Raw genomic sequence first — 14,730 nt, 5'->3', positions numbered from 1 at the left:
GCCCTGGTGTGTCCAGGAAGAGCGACGTAAAGAGAAGGTGGCGGGAGGGGGACTGCAGGCTAGGCTTGTGGACTGCAGTGAGGATTTGACTTTTAACAAGATGGGAACTATGCGAGGGTGTGAGCAGAGGAGCCAGGATCTGACTTAGAAGTCATAGCGCCCTCTGGCGGCTATGAGGGGAACTGACTGGTGGGGCAGGGAAGTCCGGAGCCAAGGGACGGAGGTGAAGGCAGCTGGGCGAGCCCAGATGACCTATCACCAGGGCTGAGGAATAGATTTGTTGTTCACTCCCATCCCAGCGATTCAGTCCCTAGCATCCCCAGTGCCCGGCCAAGAAACATATACACAGTGGCTAAGTTCATCTTTTTAATGCCATTCTAAAACGTAGAGGAGTGGGCCTCTGGGCTCAGCAGCTGTGAAGGAGAAGGGGCTCCAATATCCCCTAAGGCAGGTTACTGGCAAGAAGGCACTTTGGAGGGGGCCTTCAAGCCCCTCCTCTCTTTCTTCATATAAAAGTGGAAGTGGGGAGTCCAAAGGCAGAAGGAGGTAGGGAGACCATCCCTCCCAGCCTGTGGGTAGAGGACAAGGCCGGGAGGAGGCCAGGTGCTGGGAGCAGGAAGCAAGAAACTGCTAAGCCAACCAGGTCCTGCTCACATACACCCTCCCCACATCCCCTGCCTCCCTTCCTCTAAAGTGTGCAGTCAAGGACTAAGGGGAGGGAAGCCCATGTTCACGCCCCCACCTCTTCTCCCTTCTAGCTGGTACGAAGCTGATAATCTGCAAGGAAACAATGGGCAGGGCCTGATTCAGAACTGGAGAAAGGGAACAGAGGGACAGTCCCCACCCTTCCCCAGCCCAAGTGCCCATGAGCAACCAACCCTGTGAGGATGTAACAAAATTAAGGATGGGGTCAAATATAGGGACTGTAACCACAGCAACAAGCCTATTTCTGGGCAGCAAATGGGAGTGTTATGTGTTCAGCCCCTCATCCAAAACCGGGAACTGGCAACTGCCATCATTTTTAAAACGGGCAAACTAAGGCCCAGGGTGGTATGGTGACAAAGATGGGGTAGGCCTGAGACCAGGCCTGTTGAGTTTTGGAGCCCTCCAAGCGACAAGATATCAAAGCCCCACAACCATCCCTTTCTTCTTGACCCTGTCGCCCCAGGGAGCTGTCTTACCACCACTCTGGGTGATGTAGCGGACCCAGGGCAGGGCCTGATAACCACTTTTCTCGATAATCTTCATGTATCGGACCTGGAAGGGAAGGAAAGGAAGTGGCCAAGGCTTGGGGTAGAGGGCTGGCTGGGGCCAGGGGAATATATGTGACACAACTTGAGAGAATGAGATGGCACAGGCTGGGAGTAATGATGTGACATGGCTTGGGGCAAAGATGTGGCATGGGCAGTGGGAGTGGGGGTAAGGAAGGTGGTCCAGGACAGTGGGAAAGAGATGGCATAGTGTAAGGAAATAGACACGGCAATTTTGGGAGGACAGGGTGGCACTGGCCAAGGGAATGGTGAACAGCTTGAGGGTGGGAAAGGGACCCAAGTGAATGAGCTAGTGGGGAAGAAGGTGGCACAAGGTAATAAGTGGAAAGAGAGGAGACCCAGGCCAGGGAACAGCAGTGACCTGAGAGACAAGAGATGGGAGAGAGGAGAACCCACAGAAGTCAAGGAGAAGAGCCACCCTGCCCGCTTCCCTCACCTGAATCCCAGAGACGGTGAAATAGGGGATCTCAAACTTGACCCCAATGGGGGGCCGGCCCTCCTCTTCTTCCTTCTCCACACTGGGGAGGCCAAAGTGGGCGCGCATCAGGTACTCCTTGCCCCCCTGAAGGCACATGGGGGTATCAAACACACCAAGGGGCTCCTCTAAGCCCCAGACCATCCTCACAGCAGCCCCTGGAGCACATTCAGTCTCAGCCCATTTAACAGAAAAGAAAGTAAAGGCTCCTGGCCAAGATTCACAGCCAAAGCTTCTGACTCTAAAGCCTGGTTGGGAGGGTGCTTCTAATGACCATCTCCCATTTTTCAGGCCCTAATGAACACCCACCCCCTCCCCAGATTCCAGGGTCAGGCCAACAACAACCCAGCAACCCAAGGATGTGGGTAGCATGATCCTGCCTATTTCACAGATGGGCAAACTGAGTCTCCATAATGGGAAGAGGAATTTCCAAGGCCATCCAGCTCAGAGAGGCAAGAGTAGGAATCTGAATGCAGGGCTGGTTTCCTCCAGAGCTGAGTAGGAAAGGGAGCTTAACCACCATACTGGTCTGGTGTCAAGCTTTATTACCCTCCCAAGGACAACCATGTGCATGCAGATGTAGCTTTTCCATTGGCTCTCTGCCTGGCCCTCAAGCAGTCGGGGCAGGTGCCCCCAGATCCCCGCCCTTCCCCAGTGCTCACCGGGAAAGACTTTATACTCCAAATCACAATGTTCTTCTCAGGCATGTACTTGGCACTGCCCACACTGGTCTTGAAGCGCGGGGAGTCAGCATCACTGGGGACCGGCACAGATATCTCCACGCTGTTGGCCACCGACTGCTTCTTAAACTGCCCCTTGGCCTGTTGTGGGGGAGAGAGCATACGGCACGAAGAATTTGCTCATGGATTCTGCAACTATGCACCAAACCCTTTCCGTGTGCCGTCTTATCAAGAGCCTCTACATCCCTGAAGTGGGACCACTGTCCTGCCCACTTTACAGATGAGGAAAACAGGTACAGAAAAATTAAGGCAGTTTCCTAGAGACACACAGCCAAGTGGCAAAGCTGGTCCACACCCATGAAACTCCAGAGACCCTGCCCTTGGTGCCTTCCATTTGGAAAGTGTCACACACCTTTACCTGGCTCAAAATGGCACCTCTCGGCCTGTCACAAAAGAGTTTTCATTTAAGAGCTGGCATTTATGGAGCCCCGGCCATGTGCCAACCACTTAGCCCTCTCACTGATTCTTTAAAGTAGGATCCATTCCTAATGTCCCTTTTCCAGCTGAGGAGACTGAGGCACAAAAAGAGCACTTTGCTCAAATCACATAGAAGGTAACTAGTACAGTAGGGATTCAAATTAAGTCTGCATCCTCAGCCGTCACATGCACTCCTTACAAATAAATGAAGTTACAATATATATCTAGAGCTGTGTGACATAGTACATATACCGGGGGTGCCAAAAAAATGTATACAAGTGGACACTTTGGTCAACGTTGCTCAAGTAGTAGTTAGCTGTAATTGGAAGTGTCTGGACACTGAAGGTAACCACTTTGAGCACCTCTTGTAATTGCAGAAGTCAAACGTGACTTGTATTCATCTTTTATTATTGGTATATATTAAGTATTACAATTTTAATAGTTTTTTCCTTTCTTAAAATGTGTATACAGTTTTTTGGCAGCCTCTGTGTATTTAGAGTTTTGTGATACAGGACAAGCTTTTAATACAAGGATTCTAAGTGTTCCATGTGTGGTAGCTAGGATTATGATTACTACTACTATTTATTCATTTGAGGAGGGATATTTGAGAAGTGGGATCAGGGGCAGAGGACATGGAAGTAAATAGGGGGCACTCTTCCTGAAATGCACTAGCTTTGATAGCCCCTTTCCCTTTCCTGCATGTAGAGATGGGGATACTGGGGAGCATCAAGACCCTTCCTGGTGACCATCCGCTCTGCAACCCAGCTCCCGAGACCTCAAGATCGGGGAATAAAGTGAAATCTAACAACACAGACTCCTGAGCCAGGTGGACCCAAGTTCTTAGATGAGTGACATCTTTGTCCCCTGGACCTCAGTTTCCTCATTAGTAAAAGAGGGCTAAACTATAAGCTCTGGAGAAGCCCTTGCTTGGGGCACCAGGAGACATGCACAGAGCTGTTTATGGCAACACAGACTGGAATAGCCAAGAACTGACAACAACCCAGAGAATGGACATAGAAGAGTCCCACGGTGGAATATTCTACAGCTATAGAAGTAGACGCACTACGCTATGACTCCCAGAATTCACCTTAAAAATCAAAGTTACATGAAAAAAGCAAGCCTGAGTCCACAGATATGAGGATCAGAAACTGGCAAAACAAAATATTGGTGGTTACACATGTGGGTGGCAAAATGATAAAGAAAAGCCAATAACTTACATAAAATTAAAGATCGTGACTACCTCTGGGCAAGAGGGGAGCAGGAATTGGGGGAGGGGCACGTCGGGGTTCAGAGGCTCTGGTCAAGTACATTCGAATAAGCTGGGTAGTTCATCATTATCATTATTATTATTTTTAATTTATTGGGGTGACAATTGTTACTGAAATTACATAGATTTCAGGTGTACAATTCTGTATTACATCATCTATAAATCCCATTGTGTGTTCACCACCCAGAGTCAGTTCTCCTTCCATCACCATATATTTGATCCCTCTTACCCTCATAGTTCGTCATTATTTAAATCATATAAATACACTATGTTTTTAAGAAAGTAAATATGTAAGTAAAACATACCAGACAGTGATAAGTAACAGAATTTAAAAAAACAGAGCAAAGAAGGGGGGTGGGGAATGCTAGGGGGATACCATTCTAAATGGGGAAATCAGGGAAGGCCTCTTTGAGGTGACATTTAAGCAAATAACTTGAGATGAGAAAAGGAGTCATGAGGATACCTAGGTGGGTGGGGAGCAGAGTGATCCAGGGATAGGGAATAGCCAGTGCAAAGGCCCGGGGATGGGATGGGGGGAAAGGTGCCTGGCATGTTTGAGAACCAGCCAGGAGACCAGTGTGGCTGGAAGGAAGTGAGAAACCAGGAGGGAGGTGGGAAATGAAGTTAGATCAGTGAGGGGGTAGGAGGACAGATAAAGCACTGTGATTAATTGTTCCCCTGGCCTACCTTGACCATGATTTCCACACGACTGTGGGAGAACTTCTCAATGACAGACTCAATCCAGATCAGCGGTTTGACCTGCAGACAGAGGAAGGGGGAATTGTGGGAGGCTCTGGGGTAAACTCTTGCTCCCTGCCATAGGACTTGACCCTGCCTCACCTGGGTGCTGAGGCGATAGGACATAAGCTCAAAGTCGCCATCAGGTGGGATGAAGGAGATGGTGCGATCATTGTCAAAACGAGAGAGTCGCACACACTGGTGAAATTTCACATCCTCCAGTTCCACAGACTTGTTCTTGCTCCCTGAAACTCGGAGCCAAGCATGCAGGGTGACCCCAGGACCCAGGGAAGGGTTCCTACCTCTACCTTCATCGCCCACTGCTACAATCACCCCCATTTTACAGATGAGGAAACAGGACCAGAGTGGCTAATTTGCCCAGTTACCCAGTTGGCCAGGAGCAGAGCTAGGATCTGAATCCAGCGAATATTTTAAATACGATGCTATCCTATCTCCTAGGATAGTCTAGAATGTCAGCCAAGTGGGCCAGGATTTATCTTTTTCACTGCTCTCTGTCCTTGCCCCTGGCACTCAATAATGAAGCCGCGTTTGCTCAATGAACCAGCCGCTGCACTGCTGGCCATGACCAGCAGAGGGCACGTGAAAGCTTATTTCAGAAGGGGCTGTAATTCTCTGGGTCCCCAGATACAGAGGGGGTCTCTGGCTCCTCCATGAGCCCCTCTCCAGACACTTACGGCCAGTGAGCTCGAAGAGCACGCGGTCATTGAGGCCGAGCCGCAGCTCTGGCATTCCCGACAGAAACACCTTGAGCTTGATGGTGCCCACAATCTCACTCAGCAGGACGCTGCCATTGGCATTGACCTGAAGATGCACGCACGGTAGGGGCAATTGGCAGAGGGTCCCCTATCCTTCCCCCAGGCCGTGGTCGGGGTGGGGTGAAAGTTTTGGGGCTCACCAGCAGGTTGACAGACTCTATGACGTCAATGAAGACTTCATTCTTCTTATACTTGATGCCCTCAGAGCGCCAGGACACAGCATTGGTGACGGTGGGTGGCACCCGCGACTTACCTGTCTCCAGCTTGTTGCCCTGCTGTGTGATGTACCTAGCAGGAGGCAGGGGGCATGAGCAGGTGGACCCAGCGACACGCCCCTGGCCCTCCCTGACTTCCTTCCACCTGTGACCTGCCCTGTGGCCGCCCATATGGCCTACTCACTCCTGCAGAATCTTGCTGTCGGTGGTCTGGGGGAAGCCGAAGTCCATGAGCTCATCGAGCAGCTCATAGACGATGACAAAGTTGTCCCGGATGCTCTCCTCCTCTAGCTCCTTGAAGTATTCAGAGAATACCTGGGGGTGCAGGGAGCAGACACCCACAGAGGCGCAGCGGATGTGAGGCTGGGTCCACACTGATCCAGCCATCCAGCCAACAAGCAATTATTGAGTGCCTAGTGTATATCAATGCTTGGATATTAATGGTGAAGAAAACCCACAGGGTCCCTGTCCTCACGGAAAAGTCTAGTGGGAAAAATGGACTGGTAACAGGAGTAATGTAATCCAACATGTTGGGTACAATAATGAGGAAAACACAAGGAAAGTAGGAGCCCAGAGGTGGGGAGGTCCAGGAAAACTTTCCGGAGGAGGAAATGGAAGGGCTCAGAACCACTGTTGTTTTTTTGTGGGCCATGGATCCTGCATATCTGACATCTGGTGACGTTCACAGACCCACCTCAGAATGAGATTTGTAAATGCATAAAATGAAATAGAATGGCAAAGGAAACCTGTTATACAGAAACATGACTAAGTTCATGAACCGTGGAGGTTTGGGAACCCCAAGTTAAGAGCCCCTGGGAATTAGTAGGCATAACCATAGCAGAAACCTGTCAATCATCAAGATTTGAACCACCCTCCAATCCTCATTCTGCTTCAATCTCACTGACCTTTCTATTCCTACCCCAGGGCCTTTGCATAAGCCATTCCGTCTGCCTGGGACACTCTTCCCCCAGCTTGCCTCACAGAGGGCTGCTTGTCAACCAGCTCAAATATTACCTCCTCAATGAGACCCCCTCCCATGAGTGTCAGGCTAAGGTGAGATTAACATCCCAGTCACTGATTTAATATTCTCCTGTTTGATCTCCTTTATGCCTCCTCAGGACAGACAGGGAAATGCATAGCTGTGTCTTCTCATTGTCTGACAGAGAAAAGATAAACCAATATTTCTTGCTGGGTGGGGGGGTGGGAGATGAGGGTAAGGGGGAAAAATATTTCTTGTTAAAAAGTATTGACTAAGCACTTTCTCAGTCATTGAGAATGGCACATAGTAAGCACTCAATAAATCATTATATGATTTTATAACATCAGTGATAAAGCTAACAACACCAAACCTTTATTGAGCACTTATTGTATACTGAGCACTGTTTTAGGCATGTTAGAGGTATGAATTTGATTAATTTGTACAACAACCCTGTGGCAGGACTTGTTGTAACCCCCAGTTTAGAGGCATAGAGAGAAGTGACTTGCTTAAGGTCACACAGCCAGGAAGTGGAGGGAGCTGGGATTGGAACCCAGTTCCCTCTGGCTCAGATATGAGCACTGACACCCTCTCAATGACCCCCTAGATCCCTGCCCTATAGAGAGAGATGATCCCATAGCAGCTAGTGAGAACACAGAGTGATGGGGCTTTGATGGGGGCACCCCCAGGGAGGTCAGGCAAAGCTTCTTAGGAGAGATGGATCCTGAAAGAGGCAGGCAAGACAGGTGGACAGACAGACCAGGAGGCCAATGGGAGGCCAGGACCTACCTCCACTGTCTTGTAGAGGAAGGAGTACACGAGTGAGGCATTGGAGTTCTTCAACGTGGTGGCCACCACTGTGGTCAGCGAGGTTAAGAAAAAGGTGCCATTTGGGAAAGGGATCAAATGAACACAGATCCTGAACCCTCCACCCTACCCCCACCACCTCCCCCATCTCTGCCTATCTCCACCCCACTCTTGCCTGAGCTTCCACCGATGTGCGATACAACTGCTGTCCTCAGCCTACCCTCTCTGGGTCTAAGCTGCCACCACCCTAGGCCCCCATGGATCCCACTTGTAGCCGGATACAGTAGAGGTTGCTGTATTTGATCCACAGGAAGTGGACCCGACCATGGCTCAGCAGTGGGGCCAAGGCGCCCTCCTCCTCCCGCTGCATGAGCAGAGGCATGAAGTGCTCTATCTCACTCATGGCCACATCGCCCTTGTAGTTGCGGCTGATCAGGGGCTAAGGGTGGGCAGAGAAGGTCCAGTCACCACTAGGATCCCAGGACCCTCCACCCAGGGGCATCAGAGTGCCTGGTTCTGACCTTACTTCCTGGCCGAGGGGCCTGAGCAAGGCTCTGCCTCTCTGCATCTCAGTTTCCTTCTCTGTGAAATGGGTACATGATAACCACAGCTAATGTGTCTAGAGCCCTCACTGAGGTCCAGGTCCTGTTCTACTAAAGACTGGATGTTTGCTTGCTGATTAAGTTCTCACCACAACCCTGTAAGGTAGACATGTACACATGGGAAAACTGAAGTAGGAACCATAGTAACTGGGAAACTGGGAGATGAACCAGGGTGCCCTGGCTGCAGAATTCCTGCTCTTGCCCAGGACTTCACATGCACCAAACCGGTGAGGCTGGGATAAAAAAAGGAAAGGAAGGATGAAAGGAAGGAGAGATTATAGAAAGAAAACGAAAGACTATAGAAAGAAAAAAGTAAAAGAAAAAGTAAGATTATGCCAAACAGAAAGAAAAGAAAAAAGGTATGCCCATATATCTCTTTCAGCTCATACAGACCTGTCTGGCAGGCAGTAAGCAGTCAACAATAATAGCATCCACTTGGTAAGGTTGTTTAGTCCGGTGTTTAGAACAGGGAGGGCACACGGCAGGTCCTAAAATACCTTCGCTCTTACTATTATTATTATCAGGAATATTATTTTCACCACCACTGTTATTATTGTTATTGAATGACAAGATGAATGAGAGAAAGGGACAGGCAACCCCCTCAGAAAGGGACAAGGCAACCCCAAGGGGGAATTAGGGTCTCCCTGCCCCTGCTGTTTTCCCCAAATATTAATACTGTGGATGATGATAGTGTAGAAATAACGATTTCTATCTTTGACCGTCTGATATTTGCAGCAGGACTACTGTGCTAAGTGGTTTACACGCATCGGGTTGTATTAACTGTTGTGGCGTGGGAAACTCTGTTATTCCCATTTCCAGGGATAGGGAGACTGAGACTTAGAAAGGCAAAGCCCCGTGCCTCAGGTACGCGGCTAGGAAACGGTGGAGATGGGATTGGGCCCGGGACTCCCCGGGACTCCCCGGGATCGGTGGAGGGAGTGGTCGCACGCCCCAGGGCTCTCTGGGGCCTTCCTGCCTGCCCGGCCGAGCCGACCCTGGGTCCGGGGCAGCACGGCCTCACCGGTGCTTCCCCCCCTGCGCCCCGCCCCCGCGCCCAGCCTCACCTTGCCCTTGACGTCGAGGATGAAGACAGCCGAGGCAGACATGGAGGCGGCGGGCAGATCTAGGAGGTGAGGAGGGAGATCGGGAGACGACGGAGGCGCCGCTTCCTTCTTCCTGCGGAAGCGCCCGCGCGCAGGTGAGCGCCCAGGTGAGTCTTAAAGGGGAGGCCGCCAGGTGAGCGGCGCTGTCGGCGCACAGGAAGAATGCGGGGCCTGGAAGGGGCAGGGCTTCGGAAGGGACCGCGGCCCTGCGTCCCTTTCCCGTCGCCCGCAGGGGTGCTGATGGGTGGAAACCCCAGACCGTCCATCCATGCGTCCATCCTTCCACCCATCCATCCATTTGTCTGATTCCTCCTCTGTCTTTCCCACACGCACGTCAGCCCCAATAGGACAGGGACTTTGGCCTGTTCATGTCTGTGTCTCCAATGGCCAGCACTAGGTGCTCAATAATATTTGTTCAAATCATTCATTCTTTCACTCATTCGTACAATAAAAATTTATGAATTATTCTTTCACTCAGATATTTACTCACTAGTACATTCTTTCACTCAGTGATAGGAACTGTGAGTTGCACTCCAAGTAGGACAAATGTAGCTGCTTTTATTATTATCCTAATGTTACTCTTATTCATTCCAAAAATATCTATAAGCTCTTACTGTTGACGTTAAGATGTTGATAGAATGTTGAAGAGATAAATGGTTATTACTATTATGACTATAATATTCAGTTAACAAACATTTATTGAGCACCGACTGTGTGCTGGACTGGGCATATAGAAGCTGCTTTCATTATGGTGCTGATACTGTTGATGATTCACACAGTGAGTATTTATTGAGCACCTTCTGTGTGCTAGGGATGGTGACATAGACAAAGCCACTCCACTGCTCTCATTCTAGGGAGGGCAACAGACACACAACATAAAAACCCTGGGCTTGCCCGGTGGCTCAAGCGGTTGGAGCTCCATGCTCCTAACTCCGAAGGCTGCCGGTTCGATTCCCACATGGGCCAGTGGGCTCTCAACCACAAGGTTGCGGGTTCAACTACTTGACTCCCACAAGGGATGGTGGGCTCTGCCTTTGCAACTAGAAACAGCAACTGGACCAGGCACTGAGCTGCGCCCTCTACAACTAAGATTGAAAGGACAACTTGACTTGGAAAAAAGGCCTGGAAGTACACAGTATTCCCCATTAAAGTCATGTTCCCCTTCCCCAATAAAATCTTTAAAAAAAAAAAAAAAAAGGAAAAAGGAAAAAGTCCTGGAAGTACACACTGTTCCCCAATAAAGTCCTGTTCACCTTCCCCAATAAAATATTTAAAAAAATAAAAATAAAAACCCCAAAACAAGGTGATCCCTGGAGAGGAGGGAGGAAGGGAATGATGAGGCAACTGAACTGGCAGCAGGGTTTGAGAGTGTGCATTGGAGAATGAATAAGGGGCTGTGGGCAGGGAGATCAGAGAAAGGGCTGGTATTTGAAAAACTTCCACTACAACCTAATGAGTCGGGACAACCCAAGAGAAAGATTCCAGAAAGATTCCCAGTGCAGAGCCTGGCACAAAGCTGGTACCAGTATTGTTTTTGTTGTTGTTTATATATTGTTTATATATGCTTGTTGAGCACATCGGCTCTGGAGATAGCTGCTTGGGCTCAAGTCCTGGGTATGCAGTGGACCAGCTGGGTGGCCTCGGGCACCTGGCCTCCTCTCCCTGGATCGAGTTTGCACATCTGCGAAATACAATTAGTATCTGCACGTTCTTAATTAAGTTATAGTGCAGCTTGCATGAGTTCTTACATGCAACTGATGTTTGGGGCAATGTCTGGGATGTAGCTGACACTTAATAATGTTGTTATTATTTGCTATAATTATTAGTATTTACTATATGGCAGTTAAGAGCATAGGTGCTGGGTTTGAATCCTGACTCTACTGTTGACTGTGGAGTATTGGGTTAGTGATTGCACCGCTTGTGCCTCAGTCTCCCCTTCTGTTGAATGGGCATAGCAGACGTGGTGCTGCTGCCACAGGCTATGCTCGCTGAGTTTCTGGGCATAACTCACGCCTGGCACAGTGCCTCTTCTCCCTGCACATCAACTACTGTGGACCCCGTTTCCACTCCATGACTGTGTGATGTGATCTGCAGGGAAGTTTGGGGGAGGAGAGAAAAGGGAAATTCAATCTCAGCCTGCCTGGGACAAATCCTGCTTCACAGAGCCTCCTGCAGGCCTTCAGGGGAGGACATTCAGCTCTCCCAGGCCTCATTCCTCCTTCCCCAAAGCCAGCTCCAAACCTTCATCAGCCCCTGCGGGTGGAGTTGGCATCCCTGCAGGGGACTTGAGGGAGGGAAGGGAGAGAGCTGCGGCTCTCAGAGCTGCCCATTCCCCCTCCACTGACATCTGTTATTGACAATAACAGGATAACCACAGCAGTAGTGCACATTCGTTGGGCACTTAACTTCCAGTACTTCTTCATGTCTTTTTTTTTTCTTTTAAGTTTGTTACTTTTTGCTGTCTTTGACTCTGGTCTTCCCAACTATGGTTTTCCTGATAGTGCAGGACCTGAGAGGAAGACCTGGTCTTCTTACATCAGAAGCAGATGAGGCAGGGAGAGGTGAAGCCACTTGCTTAAGGCCACACAGCCTGGAAGGAGAGTCAGGATTTGAATCGGAGTCTTTATAAGCAGGGTCCCAGCCTTTACCCAACTCCTCTGCTGCATTGTGGGGTACAAGTATTACTACGACCAGCAATAGCTCAGGCCTCTGTGGGGTTCACTATACCCAGGTGCTGTCCTCACGGTCTCCCATACTGGAACCCCTCCATGGAACAACACTGAGAATTAGGGAAACCTATTATCGTCATTTGACAGAGAAAAACTGAGGCTCAGTGAGTGAGCGACTTATACAAAGTCACCTGCTAGCAGTGGCAGAGCTGGAATTCTAGCCCAGCAAACCCCAAGGTTTTATGCTGGCTCTGCCCAGAAGAGGGATGTCCTCCACGATCCTACCAGTCCTAAGCTCAGAAGGTGACTCGGGGGTTTCACGTGTTGCCAGCCCCAGCCCTGGAATCACTATACCTCACAAGGGCCCTTCTCCTGGGGCCCTGGGATGTTTTCAGGCAGTAAATAGGACGCAAAAGCTGGGGCCAGGCGCCCTGGAATCTGAAACTCAAGACCTATTTGGCTGAAAAATTTATGAGCCCAAAAGCTTCAGTAGGGTCAGAGAACAGAGCTTCTCTGTGTAAGCAGCTGGCTCGCCCCAGCTGCAGCTTCCCCTGTCCCAAGGGCCTGTAGCCTTGCCCCAGTTCCTCCTCTGTGCCTATAGCCTGCCCAGCCTTCCCTCAGGGTCCCCGCTTCTGGGCACCCCATTCAATACCTTCTCTACACCACTAAAAGGGTCGCTCTGAAACTCACAGCTCTTGCCACCCACCCTCACTCTCTCATCCCCTATGGCTCCCCATTGCCCAGAGCTGCCCTGCCTGGCACAGTTAGACCCCTGCTGACCTCCCCCACGAGGCACCACTTGAACCCACTGACCCAAGACACACTGACTTCCCTAATGTCAGTTCTTCTCTGTCCTGTCTTTCCTCTGGCACCTGACCGCTCACTGCACATCTGGCCCTTTTTGCTTTCTGTCCCTCGTTCGCACTCAGCTCTCAGGCGTCTGCTTCACACAGGCGTCTGTCTCCGTTCTCTGAGCTCCCCTGCCACGTCGAGGTCAGATCCCTCCTCTGGGCTTTTCCAAGTGTCCCCTGTCACCTGTGTTACACCTTATTTTTTAAAATCTATTTTTAAAAAACTTTTATTGTGGTAAAATATACATAACATATACCATTTTATTCATTTTAAATGTACAGTTTTGTGGCATTAAGTACATTCCCATTGTTGTGTAACCATGCCCACCATCCATCTCCAGAATTTTCTCAGCTTCCCACACTGAAACTCTGTCCATTAAACACTCATTCCCCTCCCCCTCCCCAAACCCTTGGCACCACCATCCACTTCCTGCCTCGATGGATTTGACTCCTCTAGGAACCTCCTATAAGTAGATTCATACAGTATTTGTCCTTTTGTGACTGGCTTGTTTAAATCTATTTTTTTGAAATAGGGTTTTAATTACCCAAGAAACAAATAAATAATTCCTGTGATTAAAAAAAGGGAGAGAGAGCACACAGATCAGAAAATCTTGTCCCCTTCGCCGGCCCCACACCATCCCAGTCCCTCTAACAACCACTGGAGTGTTCAGATCTTTTTCTGTTTAGCTTCATGAAGGTGTGTGTGTGTGTGCCTGTGTGTATGATGTTTTCTCTCTCTCTCTCTCTTCGTACATGACTAAACACTAAACACCACTTGCTATTTTTACTCACCAGTAGGACATAGAAGCCCAGCTGGGCTATACTGGCAGGGTTGTGCCTGAGGGGTGTGGACCATGTGTGGGTTGTGAAGTCGGGCTCTATGCCGACCAACTGTGACTGTGGGTAAATTAACCTCCCTGTGCCATTTTCCCCAGCTAGAAAATGGTTGCAAGGATTTAAGGAAAAACACTTAATAAGGTGCCTAACCTCTCTGTGTCCCTTTCCCCAACTGGAAAATGGATATAAAGATTTAATATAAAGCACTTAATTCCTCCCCTAATGCTGACTAAGCTCCCTACAAACATTAATTCTTGTTATAACCTGCAGAGCCACTTCCTTCTTTCTTAAATTATTTTAAAATTTTCCATTTTTAAAATGTAGCATATATATTAAGAAAGTCCAGTAACTCACAAACTGAACCCATCCGTGTAACCACAATACTGTTTCCAGTCCCCCAGAAGCCACCCCGTGGCCCTGCCAGTCACTACCTCCTGCAAAGGCAACTGCTGATCATGTTCTGGTATCATAGATTAATTAGTTATTCCTGTTCTAGAACTTCATACAAAGGTGTCTGGCCTTTTTCACTGGGCATAAGCTTGTTTATTTATTTTTTTATTCATTCATGCTGTTGCACTTACTAATAGTTAATTCCTTATTATGGTTAGATGGACAAGTTTGAACCACTCACCCATTGATGGACATCGGGTTGCTTTTAATCTTTGGCTGTTATGAATAAAGCTGCTATGAACATTTGTCTATATGTCTTTGTGTGTTTTTCTTTTCTTTCTTTTTTTTAAGTAGTTTTATTTTTCTTGGGTAAATACCTAGGAGTACAATGGCTGGGTCATTCAGTGGGTGCCCGTTTGACTTTATAAGACACTCCCAGACCTTCTTGCAAATGGTTGTGTCATTTTACATTCCCACCAGCAGTAGAGAAGAGTCCCATTTGCCCTAGATCCTTGACAACACTTGGTACTGTCTTTCTTTTTAGTTTTAGCTATTCTGGCGAGTGTGTAGTGGTATTTCATTAATTTTTATTTTTA

The 14,730-nt window shown here is 49.0% G+C and overlaps 1 protein-coding gene across 2 annotated transcripts; it reads right to left on the bottom strand.

Annotated features, from left to right (window-relative positions):
- Window positions 1-352: 352 nt before the first annotated feature.
- On the bottom strand, window positions 353-9,474 carry AP1M2 (adaptor related protein complex 1 subunit mu 2). Of its 2 annotated transcripts, none has more exons than XM_081076802.1 (12): window positions 9,349-9,474; window positions 7,965-8,121; window positions 7,665-7,732; window positions 6,084-6,214; window positions 5,825-5,972; window positions 5,604-5,730; window positions 5,011-5,159; window positions 4,858-4,929; window positions 2,409-2,567; window positions 1,708-1,833; window positions 1,182-1,257; window positions 353-777 (listed from the first exon to the last, which is right to left on the bottom strand). In XM_081076802.1, the coding sequence occupies exons 1-12, from the start codon at window positions 9,388-9,390 to the stop codon at window positions 755-757; spliced, it is 1,278 nt and encodes a 425-aa protein (XP_080932928.1). In that variant the 5' UTR covers window positions 9,391-9,474; the 3' UTR covers window positions 353-754. The 2 variants fall into 2 exon arrangements, with proteins under 2 accessions (XP_080932928.1, XP_080932929.1); XM_081076803.1 differs by having other exon boundaries at window positions 5,011-5,153.
- Window positions 9,475-14,730: the final 5,256 nt, after the last annotated feature.

Source organism: Rhinolophus hipposideros, assembly GCF_964194185.1.
Source record: "Rhinolophus hipposideros genome assembly, chromosome: 16".
Lineage (NCBI taxonomy): Eukaryota > Metazoa > Chordata > Mammalia > Chiroptera > Rhinolophidae > Rhinolophus > Rhinolophus hipposideros.
Note: the sequence above shows the minus strand (reverse complement) of the source record. Positions and strands in the feature narration are given on the sequence as shown.

What these genes read in the sequence shown, in the direction of transcription:
- AP1M2 (XM_081076802.1), bottom strand. Translation starts at nt 9,390, where the DNA reads ATGTCTGCCTCGGCTGTCTTCATCCTCGACGTCAAGGGCAAG. An exon ending in GACAGCAAGATTCTGCAGGA is followed by an intron (nt 5,973 to 6,083) that starts GTGAGTAGGCCA and finishes GCCTCCTGCTAG; the next exon opens with GTACATCACACAGCAGGGCA. An exon ending in CCTATCGCCTCAGCACCCAG is followed by an intron (nt 4,930 to 5,010) that starts GTGAGGCAGGGT and finishes CTCTGTCTGCAG; the next exon opens with GTCAAACCGCTGATCTGGAT.